This window comes from Danio rerio, chromosome 10 (assembly GCF_052040795.2).
Source record: "Danio rerio strain M-AB ecotype USA chromosome 10, GRCz13ab, whole genome shotgun sequence".
NCBI classification, from domain to species: domain Eukaryota; kingdom Metazoa; phylum Chordata; class Actinopteri; order Cypriniformes; family Danionidae; genus Danio; species Danio rerio.
Window position 1 is genome coordinate 28,405,638 of NC_141030.1, and position 21,990 is coordinate 28,427,627.

General features: G+C 36.0%; 1 protein-coding gene across 1 annotated transcript in view; it reads right to left on the reverse strand.

Annotated features, from left to right (window-relative positions):
* ilk (integrin-linked kinase) overlaps positions 1-21,671 on the reverse strand; it is a 35,096-nt gene extending 13,425 nt beyond the window's left edge. Inside the window, 2 exon segments of the mRNA NM_200571.1 lie at positions 15,125-15,405; positions 21,626-21,671. Coding sequence (NP_956865.1) covers positions 15,125-15,213 — 89 coding nt within the window. The 5' untranslated portion in view covers positions 15,214-15,405; positions 21,626-21,671.
* Positions 21,672-21,990: the final 319 nt, after the last annotated feature.

The window sequence follows — 21,990 nt, forward strand, 5'->3', positions numbered from 1 at the left end:
CAGTTTACATTTTATTCTGACGTAGAGACTTTTGTATTTGAATTGTCGTTATAATGTTTCATCCATTTAGATTACCTTTTCATTCATTTGGAATAGTTTGTGTTAGAGCTGTCTGTTTTTTTTAATGTATGACTGACAAATATGGACAGTGAGTCCTGAGCTTCCCAATGGGAATTCTGGAATGCTCTTTATTTCCGGCCAAACTGCATGTTTCATGAAAGGAAGGAATGCTGAGAAACAGATACCCAAGCAAGCAAGCAAAAAACAAGTCTAGAATGGTGTCAAACAAAAAGGAAGATAAATTTTTTTAAAATAATTAACCAAACAGGAAATGAACAAAGGAAGTTATAAAGCAGGCTGGATATTTCTGTGATCACATCACTATTTAAAAGACAAGACTATTACGACTTGTACTTAATTTTACACCAAAAATGACTGAAGTCACAAAAATTAGAGGGTCCATTAAATGACATAACATATTTTAGGCCAATACATTTTCTGTGGCCGAAAATTTTGTACATCTCTAATTTCAACACACTTTTAGATTCCCATTGTTGCACATGTCTGTGGTGTGATTGGCTCGTACATCAATATTGAATAAAAAAGTCCAGAGCTTATTGCAATTTAGATAAATTTTGTCGTTATTTAATATATCGTTTCTATAATATCTGCCCAGCCCTAATTGAACCGTCCCTTTAAGTCAAGGAACTTTTTTGACGCAGCGGTTGGCGGTAAAATGTCTCCAGTCAGGCTAGTGATCTCGTTCTCAGCTGTCTGTCTCCAGCCAGTTAAATATAAACAGCCGTTAACTGGCCCTTTCCTCTAGATTATGTATATCCCCTGCCCCCCAGCACTTCAAGACTGAGATCCGCTCTCAGGGCTTCCCATTTCCTTTTCAAAACCACTGTAAAACTCACACTTACTTCAGATTAGCAGGACAAGAAAGTAACAATAACAACAAAGTGATCAGATCAGAGCCTGTGCATTAGTGCGGTTACTGAAAGCATGTGTGACTGAACCACAAAGTGTGTTTTTTACCAATAAAACTGCTGAACGCAAATGCTCTTAGTGTTTTTTTTTAAATAAACAAAGGTAACGCCTGCAGATCGTGCTTATGTCGAGCTTCGTAGCAGTTAATTGTGAAGCTTTTGTCTGCTGTAATGAAGTGTTTGTTAAGGGGCTGGGTGTGTGCAGTACAGTAGGAAGTCTCTGGGTAAATAGTCAGGCCAGGAGTGTGGCTAAACTTAGGGTAGCTGCTGAAACTTCTCACAGGGATCTGCCGGAACAGACAAGACCACACACACACACACACACACACACACACACACACACACACACACACACACACACACACACACACACACACACACACACACACACACACACACACACACACACACACACACACACACACACACACACACACACACACACATGCACACACACACATACACATACACATACACATACACATACACATACACACACACACACACACACACAGACAGACACACATGCACAGTGTTGACCGAGTCAAATGGTGGTTTGGTCAAATCTGAAGCAGTTTAACACAAAAACAACAGAAAAAAGGCAAACAAACAGGAAGTCCCCTCTTCCCAAATAAATAATTAAGTTAGGACAGCAATTTCCATTGGGGAGTTTCTGAACATTTTTTATTTCTAGCCTTTTTAAAAGGAAAAATAAGAAATGTAAGGATAGAAAAGAAAAGAAAGAGTCAAGCAAAGGTTAGAAAGCAGGAAGAAACCAGGAAAGACAAGAAGAAAGTTTGGGGGAAAAAAAGAAACAGAAAAAAATAAGAGGGAAAAAGGGAGGAAATCAGCAAATGAATAACGGATGTGGCGAAGAGAAAAGGATGGACAAAGGACAAAAGGATGCAGCAAAGAAGAAAGCAGAAAGAAATGAAAGGAGAGAAAGAAAGAAAGAAAGAAAGAAAGAAAGAAAGAAAGAAAGAAAGAAAGAAAGCAAATAAATGAAGGACGAAAGAAATGAAGCAAAAATGAAATGAAGGAGGAAAGAAAGAGAGAAAATAAGGAAAGGAAGGATTAAATAAAGGAGGATTCAAGGAATGATGAAGGAAGGATGGAGGGAAGAATGAATGAAAGAAAGGAAGGAAGGAAGGAAAAAAGAAAGAAAGAAAGAAAGAAAAGAAAAGAAAAGAAAAGAAAAGAAAAAGAAAGAAAGAAAGTGAGGAAGGAAGGAAAAAAAGAAAGAAAGAAAGAAAGAAAGAAAAGAAAAAGAAAGAAAGAAAGAAAATAAATGAAGGACGAAAGAAATGAAGCAAAAATGAAATGAAGGAGGAAAGAAAGAGAAAATAAGGAAAGGAAGGATGAAATAAATAAAGGAGGATTCAAGGAATGATGAAGGAAGGATGGAGGGAAGAATGAATGAAAGGAAGGAAGGAAAGAAAGAAAGAAAGAAAGAAAGAAAGAGAGAAAGAAAGAAAGAAAGAAATAAAGAAAGAAAGAAAAGAAAGGCACAAGACTTTAAACAATTTCAAACATCTAGTTATAAAGCAGGAAATGGAAGCTATAGAAGAAGGCTGAAGACAGCTGGACTATACGAAAAAAAGCAGCTGAAAATGAAAACATAATTATCAGTGTTCAAACAGAGAGTCAGAGCTCAGTCTTATCATCATCACCCCAGCACTCAGCACAGCAGAGCTCCTTCACACACAGGCCTGAACAGAGGAAACCAGAGCGGGAAACACAGGAAATCATATTCCACGCTCTCTCTTCCACTGTAGCGACTCCCTCCCTCCGCCTGCCCTGCGCTATGGTCAATTCAATACAGTTAGTACTCTTGTCCTTGTAAGGTCGTGAAGCACATGCTGTTAACAAGCGCACACACACACACAGAGAGAGAGAGAGAGAGAGAGAGAGAGAGAGAGAGAGAGAGAGAGAGAGAAAGGAACGTTTACGTTAAATGCCTTACAAACGCACAAAGACAGACTATGTAAACAGTGATACTAGAGTCACAGCTGAAAGATTACGTCTTGAGACTGCGATTATACGATCAAAGAGTCGTAAAAACTCTCTTATTAAGAGCATCCTCCTGCCAAAAAACGTTCCAGGGTTGCATTTGGTAGTGATTTAAATGTACGGCTTCACTTCTGAGTTCAAGTTTCAACCTTTTAGCAACAATCTGGCTGAGTGAAGCTCGGACTGAATTAGGTCATAAACCGCACATCAGTGAGGCGCCATGCTCTAAAAATGTATCCAAGCTAGCAGGCTAGTGAAGTGTGTGACAAAAAAGGGGGTTTGTGACAGGAAATGTAACTCAAACAATATTGCGAAACATCTAAAAATCCCCTTTTCTCAAACCACATATCAAAGTGTGTGTATATTTAGATACTACAAGCTCAAAGGAGAAGTGAAAAAAAGAGAAGCATTTTTAGTAGTAAACGGCGATTCACTGTTTGGTAAACGTGCTTGTGATTGACCTGTAGCTTCGGTGTGGGTTTTAAAGCCACACAGACAAACAGAGCTGTAACCCAGCATTTAGTTTGTCTCGGTCTTTGGTCTTCTACTATCATTAGTTGCTCTTTAGTACCATCCAGACATCAAGAATGAAAAGCAGCACACAAAATGTGTCAGTTCCTCTTTGAGTCACTGTTTGAGACTCGCAAGACTCGAGGTGGCCTTCGTTACTGGAGAAGCACAGATGCAAAATTTGGTTACGGATATCCGATCTTCAAAACAACCTGAGATGGTGTAAGACACGGTATTATGTATTGCATACAGGAAAAATGCTGAAAAGTCAATTTGTAAAAGTACAGATATGAAGACAAAGATATATTTTAATTCAGTAATTTACGCAATTTAACCTCAACAATAATGTGTGATTGTTATTTTTATACATGTTAGTTGGATAAAAAATGCAATTTTATATGCAAATACAATTAGTTTTAACATAAAAATATAAATATTTTTATTTTAATATATATATAAATTGTGAATTATCAGTGTCTGTCAAACATTTTACCAGTATGTGCTACTCTTAATATTTCATTTCATTTTAATAGCTTATCTACTTATCTCTAATGACCTTCCTGTTCCAGGATGTTATTTGACTAGTTCTGTACTTCATGTTTTTAATATCAAAATTAATTCAAAACTTTTGATCTGACGTATATGCAAAACTTAAGGTGCCTCTTAAACCCAAACGCTATTTTGGGATTCCGCCTGGATTTTGCCTACCCAAATTTAAAAGTTTCCCATATCCACATTCAGGGGTAAATGTAAAAATTTGGTATCATTTTAAAGAAAACACTTTGAATTTTCATAAAATACTATTTTAAGTGTTTAAAATAACTGTATATGTTGTCTGTGTTATAATAAACACCTGAGAAAAAGAGGCGCTTTTTGTATTTTTTTTTTTATAAACTCAAATTTAAAAGTGTACATTTTAGGTTCTGTGAGGTCTAGGTTGCTGTAATTAATTTAGATGGTTCTTGCACACGTCTGTAATCATATGAAAAAAGAAAAATGTTTCTCATAATCTATGCAAAAGATATTATATTCCAACTAATGAGAAGTGCTATACAAGCCACAGGGATCGATCATTGTTTTCATATTTCACTATTCTTTTGTTTAATCAAACATAATTCACTGTGTTTGGACCACGTCAGATATATAAAAGGATTACTTATGCACATCACCTCAAAAACAGAGGAGAAATGGCCTGTTTTAATAAGCACAGCATAGGGGAAGAGATTACAGCTTTCTGTGCTATCTGGGGCTGCTTATTGATCATAAATGTATTGTTTTCACTTCTGCGCGATTAATTCGACAACTGTTTGATATGTGAATATAATTCAGTAAAAAAAAAAACGCTAGAACCGTATGAGCACTGGCAAGAGCTCTTATTTGAGCTATAACAGGGTTTGAAATTAACCTATTTGCTTGGTAGCACCGCTGCTCCTAACTTTAAAAATTTAGGCGCATCGGTCAATTATAAGCACCCTTACTACAACTTTTATACAAATATTTATTGCATTTGAAATCAACAGTAATCAAACTTACAATCAAGAAAATATATATGTAAGCGTGAGGAAAATATGTCTCAACAAAATCCTGTTATCACATGAAAATAAAATATTATAACAAACTGAGTGACCGAAAGATACATGGACCGCTCACGCACTGCTAGACATGAATGGATCTGTTAACGATATAACTTGTGCTGTTCTCTGTCTGATATTGCAGTGATGTTTTTGACATATACTGTCCCTTATTATATGCATACGTCATGTTAATAGCAATACGGGTCTTTTCAAGAGTAGCGATATTAGTTAACTCAGTGCAAGCCTTTTTGTGATAGTGTACGTGGTGTCAAATTTTACATATAGCTGTCACTTGCACGACGGACAGTATCTGGCGATTAAATGAAGGAATAAACAGAAGCTCTCGTGCTAAATGCGGCAGACAGTAACCTGAAAATTCCATCCCACAGACTTTTTATAGCAGACTTGAAGCCAATGGAAGACTTGTATACAATCTTCGAAAAGTGTGGATTAACATTCAGCACATGATTGCTAGTAAGATGCGTCATTATTTATAACTTTAGATGCAATGGTTTCTGAAACAAAATTTGGCAGTGTTATCTTCATTCTCGATTTACAGTTTTTCGCGGTAGTAGCTCTCTCTGTCATCCCAATCCAGAAGGCATTGACTGAGGGATTGACAGCTCATATTTCAGTGCTAGAGCAGTGGGCCAATATGAAGAGCGCGAAGGCGGGGCAAGCATTACGGACTTCGCTTTGTTTACTACAGCAAGTTGACATGACAAATGTTTTAAACCAATAACTGAGCAATGCGTTTCGCGTTTTAAGTACAAAGATACATTTTGCGTGAATGCCTCCCAAACCTGCGCATGTGGTGAACATTTTGCAGTAAAAACTGGTCACACACAACAATTTTATGCATTCGCACAAATGCTCCCAAATATATTTTGAGGTCGCATAAATAAGTTTAAATAACTAACTTAAATAAACATTTAGGATTAAAACCGAGATGATGCATATGTGCATAAAATATAGTTTTAACACTTTCAAATGAAACCACTTAATGGGGTCTGGTGCAATGCTAGCCCTTTAAATCTTAAAGGGAAAGTCGTTGATGTCACGCAGAATTTGTGAGGCTAATAAAGAAAATCTGGGTATACCAAGGCATAGTAGAATAATAAGAGATCAGAATTTGAAAATGGGCATACCGTGAGCCTCAGGCCCCGTTTACACTAATGCGTTTTCGTTTTAAAACGCATAAGTTTTGCTACAGTTACGCCATCCGTCCACACTACGCTGGAGTTTTCAGGCGCCGAAAACGGAGCGTTTTGGAAACCCTGAAGAGCCCATTTTCATTCTGAAACACTGCTGCTCCGTCTTAGTATGGATGGGGAAAAACGAAGACATCTGAAAACGGAGGCGGGGCTGCCGAGATTCGCTTACTGATTGGGGCTTTTGTGTCATTGCGTATCCTTCTCTTATTTGTCAAGCCCCTATCACATGACTATAACACATGGCTTTAATGCTACCGGAAGACTTCAGACCAGCCTTCACTGTAAACAACAACATGGACTGGACACAGAAATGGGAGCGCTGTTTGCACTGTTGTCTGTTTTAGGCACCATTGTACAGTTATTCATTTGTTACGTTTAGTAACAACTCGACCTCATCGTCTGTCCACAAAAATACCTCTCTTGCTTTCTTTGCCATCGCGTTCATTGTTTAACCGGTGTTTGTTGACTAACAATAACCAAATGCCAAGCGAGACACATGCTTCCTGTTTATACTAGAATGCGCATGTCCAGAGTGCGCGAATAGTCACGTGATACATGTTTTTGGTGGTGTGGTGTGGACGGAGATATGTTCAGAAACGCTAGGTGAAACGATAGTGTGAACGCGGATCATTTTTTATGTAAAACCCCGTTTTAAAACTAAAACGCACTAGTGTAAACGGGGCCTCAGACAACACTGTTTCCTTGTTCTTGTGTAAATTTTACAAGTGTACAGCCCCAGTGGACAACAGGCCAATCAGAAGACAAAGCATACATGTGACAAGACTCACTGGCCATGCCCTCCGCTAGGGCTGCTCGATTATGGGAAAAATCATAATCATGATTAATTTGGTCAAAATTGTAATCATGATTATTCAAAACAATAACTGTTGAAGTCTAAATTATTAGCCCCCTTGAGCAACATATATTTTTGATTGTCTGCAGAAGAAACTACTGTTATACAATGACTTGCCTAATTACTCTAATTAAGTCTTTGAATCACATCTTAATCAAATTTATTCGGCAGCAGGAATATTGCACGCTGTCACTTTAAGAGCAGTGCGGTTCTGATTAATGGTTTCACTTTGACATGTCTTTTGATTCTCAGTTTGTTTGTTTATTACACAAATGGGGGTTAATATGAATAATCACTAAACACCGCGTTGACACAAATTTGCATGTATTTGACCATAAAAGCGGTCACATTAAGATGGCGTTAGATGTGTGTGCCCAGCTCGTCTCTGAGGTTAAGTGCATACAACAGCATGAACTCTTTCGCGCTTTTAAAAACATGAATGATTCGAATCTACATCAATGAATGATGCGCATCCGTGCTGCAAAAGTAGCATTACAGTACATGCTTATAGTCATTTTCATGTGAAACTGACCTTTGCAGAGCAATGTACAACTGGAAAGGGGGCGGTATATGATGGAATAATCGTTTTATCTCCATTAATGTTTTTTTATAATTATTAGAAGCCAAAATCAAAATCGAAAACAAATTTTCGATTGATTGCACAGCCCTACCCTCCGCATTTGCATGTATGCCTACTTTAGGTCATTAATCCAGACCTGACAAGCAGCTGACGCCTTGAATCATATGCATACTTATTTGCATAAAATGACCCATATGCAGCTCAGAGATCATAATATGCACGCCTCAGGCTGCGTTTAATAAGCCTAATGTTTTCTAGAAAAAAACAATGATAGTTTCTCTCCTTCAGTTATTTGTAAGCTTATTTTCAACTTACTTGTATGTGGGACTTTAATTTTGAAAACGTGAGGCCTTTACTGAGTGTTACTGGGCAAAGACAGCACAAGACATGTTCAAAACCACTTCATAACGCAAAATGCAATATTTTCTGATAATACATTTATTCATCTCCACTCTGAAAAGGCATAAGGTATGTTTTATTTTACGTTTTGTTTATGCATCGTGTTTACTGTGAAAACATGTAGACTGCTAAATCGTATCAAATCCCTCATCTCAACTTTCATATGTTCATCTAGAGGTTATTTATAAATCCTGGCTGATTTCTTTGACAATTTAGCTTTAAAATGCAACACTATACATCTCTACCACTCTCTTTTGTCAAGTTTAATTATAATTTAGCTTTTATTCACAACAGATCTGGTAAGAAAATAATTTAATGTTATTGTGATGGGTTTATGTTTGTCCATGTTCAGCATACATCATACTCTTGTGTGTGCCTGTAAGAGCTGCACGTCAAAGCGGAGTCCATTAATAATTATTAATAATTTTTGGAGATTTTTTTCACTTGTTCAAGCCATGAACCTACTATGTCGATATCAGAGAACTATTTAACTTATTAATGCAGTAACTTTAAAATGTATCAACATATAATGAAAACAGTAAGGTTGACTGTGCAAATGTCATCAGCATAAACTTTTTCTACAATTCTAAAAACAATTTTCAGAGTTTTGCATCATAATAGCGCGTTTATGTGTTATGTGTTAATGATTAAACCATACAACAATGTGATTTCACCATCTGGAATTTAGATCAGATTTTAAAAAAAGCTCACTAAAACACTTGTAAACTCTGTTAATAACATTATTTTCTCCTCAAATTAAAGGTAATTTCAGAAATATGAAACGTAATTTTTTTTACATGCTGTTGAGTCCCTCATGCTAATCAATTATTAAACTAAATGCACAATGTTCCAATGTTAAAGACTTTCCATAAAATATGCACATTTAAATGAGATAAGATAACAGAAGACCAACGTTTTGTTGTCCAGTTCAGTTTTCTAACTGTCATAATGTAATGCGGAGCATAAACAACACCCATGTATGTCTGCCATTTCCTGTCTCCTCCCACAAACATGTAAGGTCGTGACATCTGAAGCCCTGCTAAAACTCCTAATGGCCCTTCAGAAGAACTGAATCATAGCCCATTCCATTTTATTAAGCCAAACCCGAAAGGCAAACCCCTTAGCTGGAGTTTTACTATTTCTGGAAAAGGAAAACACTTTGAGATGGGTAAGCAAAGAGAGAGAGAAAGAGAGAGAGAGAGAGAGAGAGAGAGAGAGGGAGAGAGAGGGAGAGAGAGAGAGAGAGAACTGGTAAGGCTCAAGTCAGCATGCTTTGGTTGATGAGGTCATCGTATGGAAACTATTCCACTCCATCCTATTTCATTTTAGCCCAGACTGTTCCCACCTCCCCTTGTTCTGAGTCACAAATTACACATAGGCTTCAAATAATGCTGGATTCGTAAAGCATCAGCTGTTGTTTAGAGATAGGAATAAACTTAGCGAATAGTGACATTAGCAGTAATATATACAAAAATGTATAATATTGTTTAATATTTTGGGATTTTGTGCCATTTAATTTGTTGTTTTAATTAAACAAACCATTTCTGAGTCACAAATCAGACATGGAATCCAACTTCTGCTGGATTTATAAAGCATCAGCTGTTTTTTAGAGTTTGGACTAGACAAATTAACTAAAGTTAGCACTAACATAAACAAAAATGAATGATATCATCATATTTTTGGGATTCATGGTATTTAATTTGACCTTTTTTTATTTCTTTATGCTGGCTGCTTTTCTAATAAACCAAACAATACAAAGTCATAAATTACAGATGGACTCCAACTAATGCTGGAGAGATAAGTAGGTGGCATTAGCACAAACATAAACAAAAAATAATACAATTTATTGGATTTATTACTGTTTAATAGGGCTGCACGATTCTGGCTAAAATGAGAATCACGTTTTTTTTGTAAGTATCAGCTGTTGTTTAAAGTTGGGATTAGACATATAGCAACGACATTAGCACTAGCGTAAACAAAAATAAATAGCATTTTTGTGTAAAGCATTAGCTTTTGTTAGAGGAATGGCAAGCAAGTGATATTAGCACTAACATGAAAAAATGAATGACAATTGTTTAGTTTTTTTTAATTTTGTGCTATTTTTTTTTGTTTTTTCCCCATGTTAGCTGTTCTTTTAATAAGCCAAACATTTCCTCTGTCATAACTTCAAAGTCGCAACTTCAGCCATGTGAAGAGTGCAGGAAATACCTAGATAGTGATCTACATCAGACGTGACGACACGCCTCCCTAAAACCTTCATCTAAACTAGAGCTTTTGCCTGCAATCTGCTGATTGCACTGCTGAATCTGCACCGGTGAACCATTCGTCTCCATCCCATTCCTTCCAGCTAATAATTCTCACGGCTGACAGCAAGAGAAACAGCTTCAGATCAGATTCTTTACAGCTTCTTGGAGATCTACCTGACCATTTTCCTCTCTCTTGTGCGTCCCAGCTGCTCTGGGTTGTATTATTGAAGGAAGACGGGCCAAGGCTGTTTGTGAGTGGGAGCTTGGCAAAGGTGGAGGTATTTGAACAGGGTGCATGGATCAACTCTGTGTATGCTTTGCACCATATAGGGCTAGAAGTGGAACGCGTGTGGAATGTGTTTCGTTTTGTTTATAAAAGACAGACTGGATATTTTAAGTCATAACTCTTCAAAACGGCGCTAACGATGTTCAGTTTCAGAGAAGAGGTGCACAATATTAACAGTTCTGGCTTACATAAAAAACATAAAGGCCAATAACTAATAAATGTATTAGTTGTATTTTTATTATTATATATATTTTTGTAACTTTGTCCTATGCTGCCTGTTTTGACCAAGACTCCCTGGTAAAAGAGATACGATATCTCAATAGAACATTCCTGGTAAAATAATTAAATAAATAAAAAATGATTGATATAAATAAAAACATGTACTGTAGAAATTTATTTTGACAGGAGCTGACATTTGACTATATCATTCACTTTGAATAAAACAAACAAAACATTATCATTCAAGAAGCATTCACTGCATTATGAAGCTAATTAGAATACTGTTAGAATGACCCTAATACTTATGAAATAATAATAATAACCCCATAGATGTTTTTAGTTATATATATAATATATAATATACATCGGCTTAGTCCCTCCATCAATCCGGGGTCACCACAGCGGAATGAACCGCCAACTTATCCAGCACGTTTTTACGCAGCGGATGCCTTTTCAGCCACAACCCATACACCCTCTTATTCACATAAACACTCATAAACTAAGGCCAATTTGTTTCAGTAAATTGATGCATTCCACTAGTCTACTTGTCTTATATAATATAATTGAAATATAATTCCTTTGCATTCATTCCCCAAATTTCTATACAAATAAAACTGAGCTGCTGTATGTTCTGCTTTCTACCTATAAAACAGAGGCCATTAAAAGCCTGATGTATAATATCAGTACATATACAGTTTTTTTACAGTTCTAATTACGTTAACTAGGCAGGTTAGGGTAATTAGACAAGTTATTGTTTAACGATGATTTGTTCTGTAGACTATCGAAAACAAAATAGCCTAAAGGGGATAATAATTTTCACCTTAAAATGTTTTTTAAAAATGTAAAAATATTTTTAAAAAGAGAAAAATCTATGGGGGAGCTAATAATTCTGACTTCAACTGTATGTATCTGCATAACATACAGTATAAGCATCTGTTAGAAGTTTAGCGAATGATATAACAAAAAGACTTGGCCTGAATGCGCGGTTGGATGACATCATGTGATGGGGTCACACACTGAGAAGTACTGTACTGCGTCTAAAAGCAAGATTTATACTTTCGACAGGCTCTGGTATACTTTTTTCCTGATTTCCACCTGGTTGACGCAACATATTTAACAAAGTAGTATATCTCCTGATATAATGGCAGGGGATACATAGCACACCACACAAAAACCTTAAAACATTGTGCTACACACAGGTGAGTGGGCCTGACAAACCAACTGTAGGAAAGACTGAGGGCTGGGCGAATTTTAACTAGAGTACAATTAATAAACGATTATTTTGTTTATATATTTGATTTGCTTGTTGTCATAATTCCCTGACAGGTTTTGTACAGTAGCGCACATATTACAAGTGAGAGATTTCTGAAAGAAGGTTGCATTAAAATAATTGAAGGAAACACATTATGTGCTATCTATGATTATTTATTGTACATCAGTGCTGAACAACTGAAACTAAAACACACATTGCCTAAAACCAACTGTCATTTTTCTTCATAAAAAAGTGAAAATAAATAACTTGCATTTTTGTAAACAAAATTAATAGTTTTTATTGTTTATTATATTAAAAGTAGAAAATAAGCAGCATCTCTTCTAAATAAAATAAGTCTTGTATATCCTGTAATAAATATTTTAATAGGGTAATTTCTTACATCTTCTGTAAACAAATATTTTAATGTAAATAATAATTTTAATGCAATGGAAACTATGTCTTCTCAAGACATCTCTGGTGCAGCTTCCAATCATCGTCACTGTAGTACCAATAGCCCCTTTCACACAGTGATACCGGTAAATTTCCGGAACGACTTTACCGGTATATTGAAAAAAGCGCTGTTCACACAGGCGAGGACGTTAACGGAAATTTTCCGGAAAAGAGCATTCACACATCCATTCCAAAATACTGGTAAATTCTGACATCATTCACCACAAATGAGCTTTAAACGGCTGCGCTTGTATTTGTAAACATTTGACTAAATTACAAACTCTGTGGATGATCAATATTGTGAACAACTTTCGCAGGATCACTTTCGCATGTCGAGATGTTCATAATATGTGCGTGTGCAGGCGCTCATAGGCGCACGCAAAGCTTGAAGGTAAACAAACAACGGCTTATCATAAGCATCTCATCGATGATTATTTACACAGTTGGCATTAAGAAGAACATATAAACGTGATCTGACTAACTTTTAGCAGCTAAATGTGCCTGGAAAAATATTCAAAGGCTTTTATTCTCACAAACCGCGCGGACGTAAATGCGTCTGACTGTTGTGATTGGCTAAAGCAGACGTCTCACGTCAGCACGTTCTAGACGTGCACGTGCTTATTACGGGAATCTTCCTTCTGCATTCACACAGCGCAGCATTCCGGCAAATTGCCGGTAATGTTACAACTTCTCTTTCCGGAAAATAGCCAGAACGAATTTACCGGTATTTTCAAAAAGGACCTGTTCACACATACAACCTTTCCGGAAAATTGCCGGCAATTTTCCGGAAAGGTCTGTATGTGTGAAAGGGGCTAGTGTGTGACCTGTAGTTACATTTTTTGAGAGACGCATAGGTATGCGATGCTGCGAAGGATATATTGGACCATACTCGTGCGTTCAACGCAGAAGTATAAATCAGCATTAACAGAGCGGGGTCACATGACTTTTCATGCCGTAAGGAAAGTAAGGGTGCCTTCACATTTGTAGTTCGCTTCATTTGGTCCGGACCAAGGGCAAAAAATGATACATTGTTGCATTTTCTCCCGTCTTTGGGTTGTTATCACACCACACTGCTGGCTTTGGTCCGAGCCAGTTGAAACTAACCAAAATGCAGTCACCTGACAAAATCCACATCTCATATTGGCCAGATGTTGTTAAACATATTTCCTAAACTGCTTATTGATTGGTTAGAATTCACATGCGGGAAAATGCCAATAAACTCCCGCAAGTAAACAAAACCGACAGATACAAAATGTTGTTTTTACTCTGGAGGGACAACTGCGCTGACTGACTGTATCCCTGCTTTTGACAAACTATACATTTCAAGAATGAAGCACGGCTGCGGCTGGGAACGAATGCATCGTTCGTCACTTCAGGAGGAGGCGTGAATTAATTTAGCTACACTACGACATGCTCATCTTGCGGAAATATTACCAATGATCCATCAGGTAATATTTTCCCCTCTCTGTTGGTAAAGCACTGTCAACAAATATTTTTCCTGCATATCCCATAATGCACAGCGCATCAGCCTACGGCAGCTGGATTAGTCCAAAAGGCACAGTACTTTTTGCGGTTGGACCTGTTTTAGTACAGATCATATTCTCACCACAAACGAACCGCTCCAGGGTTCGTTTGAAAGCGTACAAAGACCACCTCTTCAAGCAGGTCTCGGTATGCTTATTTGGTCCGCTTTAGGTGTGCACTCGAGTACGACTGCTGCATTCTCACCTGCCCAAACGAACCGCACCAAAAGGGAAAACGAACTGTAGTGCGATTCAATTGAACTAAATAAAGCAGGTGTGAAAGCACCCTAATTGACCTGGAAAAATTGGATCGATTATAGCTTTTAAATGTTGATTTCGATTACTTTCCAATCAATTGCCCAGCCCTAGAAACACTCTTTCCTGTCTATATGCACCAGACACTCTCTTATAAACACACTAAAACACAATGTTACAAAGATATTAAAAAGTTATCACCTATACTGAAAAATTATTTTGTATAACTGCAGATTAACTATGTATATGATTGGAAGCTATAGTGTCCACCCAACACAAACCTTAAATTTTTATTAATTGAGTTTTAACTTAATTACACATACCATTTGTAGAGCTGTTTTGGTACAATACTTTTGGTACAATGAAAAGTGATACACAAATAAGCAAATTGAATTGAATCTCTTTAAATCCTCAAAATCATCTATTTAAATCTAAAAAAAATACCTGTACTGCCACGACAGACCAAATAACTGAATGAAATCTGTGCCACAAACAAAACCTGATAAAAATCTACCCTCATTGCCTTTGAGTCACTGCACCACTGCGCCTAGGGATTACAAGACTGATAAAAGTGTAAGGGGTGAACTAGGGGACAAGACCAGACAAAAGCTTGTCACAAAACACACACAACATTTCAAGAATCCGCCCCCTATTGACAGAAAGTCTGTACAAAACCACAAATAAGCAAATTCTACAAGCCCACGTCAAACCTTCTAAAAATAGCTCGTATTATGACCCTTGCAAACTCTCAAGAATGCACTCACCCCTGGTTTAGGTCATTCTCTGTGTTGTCCAGCCAGAGGCGAACGGCTACCGCGTTGCCTTCACGGCACTGAGTGAAGATGTCATCCATTTCGGCACCCTCTCTCCTCTCACACTATCCCAATGGATCGTCCTCCTACCAGGAGTGTCCTGGAAGAGGCGTTTGATGCAGCTGGACCCTGAAGAGAACAGGTGAGGGCGGACAGGACATCCAGCAACGGGAAGGGTGCGATGGGACAGTCTCTTCACAGCCTCAGGGCAAGTGTCTGGTGTCTGCGCTGCACTGCAGAGAGACGAGAAGGAGGAAGCTGTGATGAGCCGTTCTGATCTCTGTTGCACTAAATACACAGTCACAGTTCAAGTCACTAGGGAACAATGACAAAGTGTGAAACATTACAAGAAGTTTAGAGGTGTGTTCGCACTATTTTGGTTCTTTAGGTCTGGATTATTTAGCATTTCATTTTTAAGACTGAAGCTAATTTTTAAGCCATTTCAGAAGCATATTTTACTACAGAATTGACCTTATATCCACAAAAGTACTGTGTACTTGGTTAAATGCTGTAACTTTGATGAGAAAAACAGGCATGCTTAAGCATTCTGTCCTTTCATGGTGATGCATTGTGACATCATGTCCTGTTTTTGGTTAGTTTAGACGTCTTTAGCCCATGTTGTATTAGTATTTCAGTTGACCTGCGCCAGAGTTTGTTGCACTCATCTTTTCAGAGGTCTCGGTCTGCTTGTTTGGTGTCCATAAAGTTTTAGAAGGTAGCGTTCACACTTGCTGAAATTATTGAAACTTTCTATGCTTTCATTTATCAAGTCTTCTACTGTTAAACATGTTAAAGAGTGTTAAAAAGTGTAAAACGTTTTTTTAATCCAACCAAAAACAGTATCTTTTATATTTATAGCTGCATAAAACATATGCAGAGTTATTGCTGGTTCATTCCACTAAGGCGATCGCTGATAAATCAGACACTAAGTTAAAGGAAAGTAAACGAGTAAATTAATTGTTTATGAGGACTATTATTAACTGTAATTATCTGAATGGAAAAGGTTGGTTTGTTGTTGAAGACATCTAATCATACTAAATCTGTCATGATATCTGATGGAGCACAACAGCACATCTCTCCTGTCTCCATGGTTTAAAGGTGCTCTCTGAAAGCATAAATCCTTGTGCACCGTGTAATATCATTCTGTTTGATTTGTTGAGTTTCTTGACTATAACTCCAGAATGAAAGAATAGTTCCTAGAAATGTTGGTCTTATTACACAATGTAAATACAGTAGAGTCAAGCTTTAAATAGGAAAACCATCAAAACTCTTTTTTTGAATGAAATGCTAACGGTCTAGTCTAATTCAATTAATTATGCTAAGCTAAGCTAAGCTAAAAGTGACACTGCCAGAACAAGAAATCGGCTGAATTGTTTCAAAAATGGTTCAAGTTATCAGTTTAATTATAAGAGACCAGTAAATAAAAAAGAAAAGTGGAGAGTCCTTTAATCAAATTAAACCTTCCAAGTGTGAACACATCCTTGAAGAAATACCCAAAAATGAAAAGGTCAGTGATGTTTTTCTATCATATTTATACAAATAAATTAATGTATTTTACACATCTTTTATGAAAAGACTAAAGTCATAATGTCACATAGCCATAGCTATAGGCTCAAATGTTCTAATGTTAAGAAAAAGATATAAGAGAAAAACTTATTTTAATAAAAAAAATTACAATATAATACAATTATATTTTAAACATACAAATGAATTAAATACTTTTTCATAAATACAACTTAAGAATAATTAATGAAATGTTTGTAAATATATTAATTAATGCAAGTAAATATTAAGATACTCAAAAAGTATTGAACTGCAAAAGAAATATTTTATCACTTTTACTTGATGGCTACCACATGACATTTTTAAAGTAATTCAATTAAATTTACAATTCAAAACCACATAATGCCAAAGAAAAAAAAAATTATATATATATATATATATATATATATATATATATATATATATCTAAAATGCTGCCCCACAAAAGACTTTCCTTTATTTTTTTATAATCATAGTACTTGTTTTGTAAGGAGAAAGTAGATGTTGTATAATGTTATATATATGATATACATATAACACAGATAATATCAAATAAATATAAAACAATATATTTTTAGCCCTGGTATTATTTTTAGTCATACAAACTCTTTTACATAAGCCTCTCCGCCACTTCATTGTCAGTCTCACACTTTTACCATGCCAAAATATTTTGGGCCATACTCATATTGCTTAGTGAACAGTTGACTGTCACTTCAGAATCTTTCATTTAAACATACTGTTATTTGGTACTACATATTGGACTGAATGCTTGGCATGAATCTGGACTTGGCGTTGTCCTTGACCTATATATACTCTTTAAAATATCTTCCAGTAAAAAACAAGTTGCACAAGTTTAAAAAACAGTGGTCAGTGTATTTTTTGGATAAGCTACTCTAGTCTTTTATTTCACCACATAGAGTTAAGCAATGGGTTCATTCAATGCTGATCTGTGATAAATGCCCATGTAATCATGCAGGTTTTGGCCTGTTAAAACACATATCACTCCCTCACCGAGTCCTAAACAAGCCTCTGCCAAAGAATGTGTTTCTTTAATAATCTGACATCACTCCTCCAACACATACTTCACTTAATAGACTTGCTCTAGACATTTCTTTGTTTGTTCAATTAGAAAATTAAATTATAGTCATGTTCCGTTTTTTTAAAAGAGCAATTGATTGAAATCGTTTTAAGAAACCTTTTGAGAACTATTATGCAATTAAAGGGACAGGACAGTTCACCCCCCAAAAATTCCTCACTATTTACTTGTACTCAAGTGGTTCAGTTGAACATTAAATGTTTGTTTTTTTACTTGTTATGTTCATTTTCATTGAAAAAAAAAATCATACAAACCATACCGCCTAAATCCTTACAAGAAAGAGATGGACCATACATCAAAGTTCTCTTGGAAGTACTCTATCACAGTGGATTTAGCGGACTACAAAAACTCAAAACCCACACATCAAACATTGATCAAAATGTTTGTGGAAGGTTCATTAAAAATAAATTAAAAGGCATACCATACATGAATAACATTTACAATCAGGGCTTGACATTAATACCCGCCAACCTGCCAAAATGCGGGTAGATTTCAGCTGTGGCGGGTTAGAGCTAGCCACTTTGGCTGGTTAAAAATATTTTTTAGATTGCCAGTGCTGGCTAGTCATTAAAGATTAGAATTATAATTTATGATCGTTTGTCAATATGCGTGCAAATGTGATCTCTGAATCGAGAAGCAGCACGACTAACTGTTAAAATAACTGTTTGCACACGAGCAAAAGAAAGGAGGGGAATACTGAGTGAAGGTTGATCATGCACACGGTGAGACACAGACACGCTACCGTTACCTTGTGTGCCTGGAAACGGAACTGCTGTGATCGGTTGTCTTTGAAATGCACTGGACAATAAGCGATGCTCGTGTACCCACAGTCCTGCTTCTTTTAATAGCATGATCATACTTTCATTATCGCACATGGTATTTTTCATCTGCTTCCTGCTTGCGATTATTTTTTAATATGGTTAATTATCATCCTTTGCAATGGCTTTAAAAGGAGATTAGCTCAATTTATGTATAATTAACTGGTGATTTGGCCTGGCAGACTACTGTGCATAGTTTTATGACAATCATTTTTTTAAATGCCAGTTGTTTTTTTAAGAACATTGTTGTTAAATAAAAGTGTATTTATGCAACTATATTTTGCTTGTTTTTACACATCATTCAAAAGTTGTGGCAAGGAAATAATTAGTTTGAAATTTTTTGAAAAATACATACTTGAGCCCAAAACAGTCACATGAAAATGAAACTAATTGTACATGACAGCATGAAACTTATTTTCTAATGCTCATTGAGCAAGGTCATTCACAAAAAACAAAAAGGTTTAATGAAGGAGGCATGTGGACATAACACAAAATTTAAATCAAGTAATTTTAGCATGTCAAAGTCAAATTAATGAATAAAATATATTTTCCCAACAAACTTGTGTCTAGTGAAAATGAGTGGCTAGTAACATTGGAAAACTACTAGCCACAGTGGCTGGTGCTAAAAAAAGTTAAGCCCTGTGGACAATCATAATATGGAACTGGCTGGGACAAAAAATAAAAAAATGGAAGCAAGGTGTATATGGACAATGAAACCAAAATACATTATAAAATAATTATTAACACAATAGTCTTGTAAAAGTATATTAGTTCCGCATATCTGCAAAAATAATATGAATGGTTCCCAAATCTTGTCAGAAATGGACAATTTGTCACTCTGACCTTATAAATGTAACATATTTCCAAGTTCTCTAGCCCTTATTTCAAAGTTGGGGACAGGATCAGATTTTCACATTTGTTAAATGAGTTTTTTTGCAACACACATACAAAATACAATTGCATGCGTTTGGTTTCTACTGTACTGCAAGAACTGTCCTCTGCTCCTAAAAGTCCAATACTAGGATCATGTTCCAAATTCACTGAATACACTTTAGAAAGAAATGTTAAAAAATTGTATTTTGAAGAATTATGGAAAAAAGCAGCTATATCAATATTAGGAACAAAAAATACTAAGGAAGTCAATGTTTTGTATTCAACAGAAGAAAGACACTCAAACAGGTTTGAAACAAGTGAAGGACGAGTAAATGATGACAGAATTTTTAATTTTGGCTAAACTGTCCCGTTAAAATACAGTTGAAGACAGATTTATTAGCCCCTGTTTATTTTTTACCCCAATTTTAGATTTTTTCAACCCATTTCTAAACATAATAGTTTTAATAACTGATCTCTAATAACTGATTTATTTTATGTTTGCCATGATGACGGTAAATAATATTTGACTAGATATTTTTCAAGACACTTCTATAAAGCTTAAAGTGACATTTGAAAGCTTAAAAAGGTTAATTAAGTTAACTAGGTTGGTAAGGGTAATTAGGCAAATGATTGTATTATGATGGTCTGTTCGGTAGACTATGGAAAATATATAGCTTTAAATTTTTTATTTTTTTATTATTTACTTAAAACAAATATTATCAGACACACTGTACAAATTTCCTTGCTCTGTTACACCTAATTTAGGAAATATTAAAAAAGAAAGAAATTCAAAGGGGGGCTAATAATTCTGACTTGAACTGTATATTGCAGATTGTGATAAATTGGTTTTAAGGAGTGATTTTGTAAAAAATAAAAAAAATAAAAAAAAACTACACTTAGAAAGAACAAAAGTGTTGACAGAAAGAAGAAAATGACAAAAAGTGTTGACAAAAAGAAAATGACAGAGAAATTAAATAACTGAAGCAAATCTCATTGGTATTGATTCAGTTTGGTAAACAACAGAGTTCAGACTCATAGAAAGATGAGAAGGATTACACACAGAAAGATCCATATTGAGAAAAAAAATGATAAGCAGACATCAGACAAGTGTTGTTTCGACAGACAAGCAAATAAAATGAATAATGGATGAAATGGAAATGAAAATAAACTAAATGTGAGACAGACAGCTATGCAAGTAAGTTTGAAGAACAGTTAGACAGAACTCCTCATGGAGAAAGACAAGTGGTCAAAGAGAAATAGAACAAAATGATTTATATATTACAAACAGGAAGATATATAAGAACATGTTAGACAGACAGACTGGTATGGGTTCAGTGGGATATATATTTGTTAGTTGGAAAGCTTCAAATAAACTGATGTTTGTTAAAGACAGTAAGCCAGGTAAATCAGGAGATAGAGACAGACAGAATGATAGATGGATAGATTTACAGACAGACAGACAGAGTTCAAAAATGTTACATTTTGCTCAATACAGAGAGCAAGACTGGCAAATGAAGAGATATACAGACAGACAGACAGGCAGACAGCCATTAGAACGATAGATAGATAGACAGACAGACAGACAGGTGAAAATGCAGTACAAACTGACCAGATAGATAGATAGATAGATAGATAGATAGATAGATAGATAGATAGATAGATAGATAGATAGATAGATAGATAGATAGATAGATAGATAGATAGATAGATAGATAGATAGATAGATAGATAGATAGATAAGAAATATAGAGAAAGAGACAGACAGACAGGCGGACGGACAGACAGACAGATACGTGTGTTCTCTCTAAAGCAGTAGTGACATTAGCCACGGAGCTAACAGACAGTCCATTCTAAGAGTGACCAAAGACTCTTAACTGTGAGTGAATCAAAAGAAAAATACCACTATTTGAATGATAACTTGCTTAATTATGCATAATGAAATCATTTTCCACTTCACGCTTTATTTATAGACATTCGGCAGTACTTTTGCCCTGCAGTGGGCTACTGCGCTAATGCTGCTAGCAGTCATAAATACGCCCACAGTGACTGAACTAAGTTACACGATCAACACAGGATTCATGCTTCCCTCTCTTACACTCAATCGATCATAACAATAATCGTTACCTGTTTATATGGCCGCTTTTAGCTGAAGTGGACCAACGGAGATGACTGGGACGGTCTGTACCCGACACTCTTCCAGCGTCCACACCCTACTAGAGCCCGAGTCTGAGATCTCCTCCCCGCCGACACACACACACTCATTGCGCGAATCCGCGAAGATCAGCGCCACTGCAGCGCCACCGGCTGGACAGCGAACAAAAACATGGCTTCGGGTAATGTTTTTTTACTTCAGTCAGAAATGTGCCCTGTGAAATTGGCAACGTTCTTCCTAAATTTTTAACTATTTACCAAAGGCAGTAATTGTAGGTGCATCGTTTCCATTAAGTTGGTGTTTAAGGGAAGACATTAAAACACAATTAAATTATTAT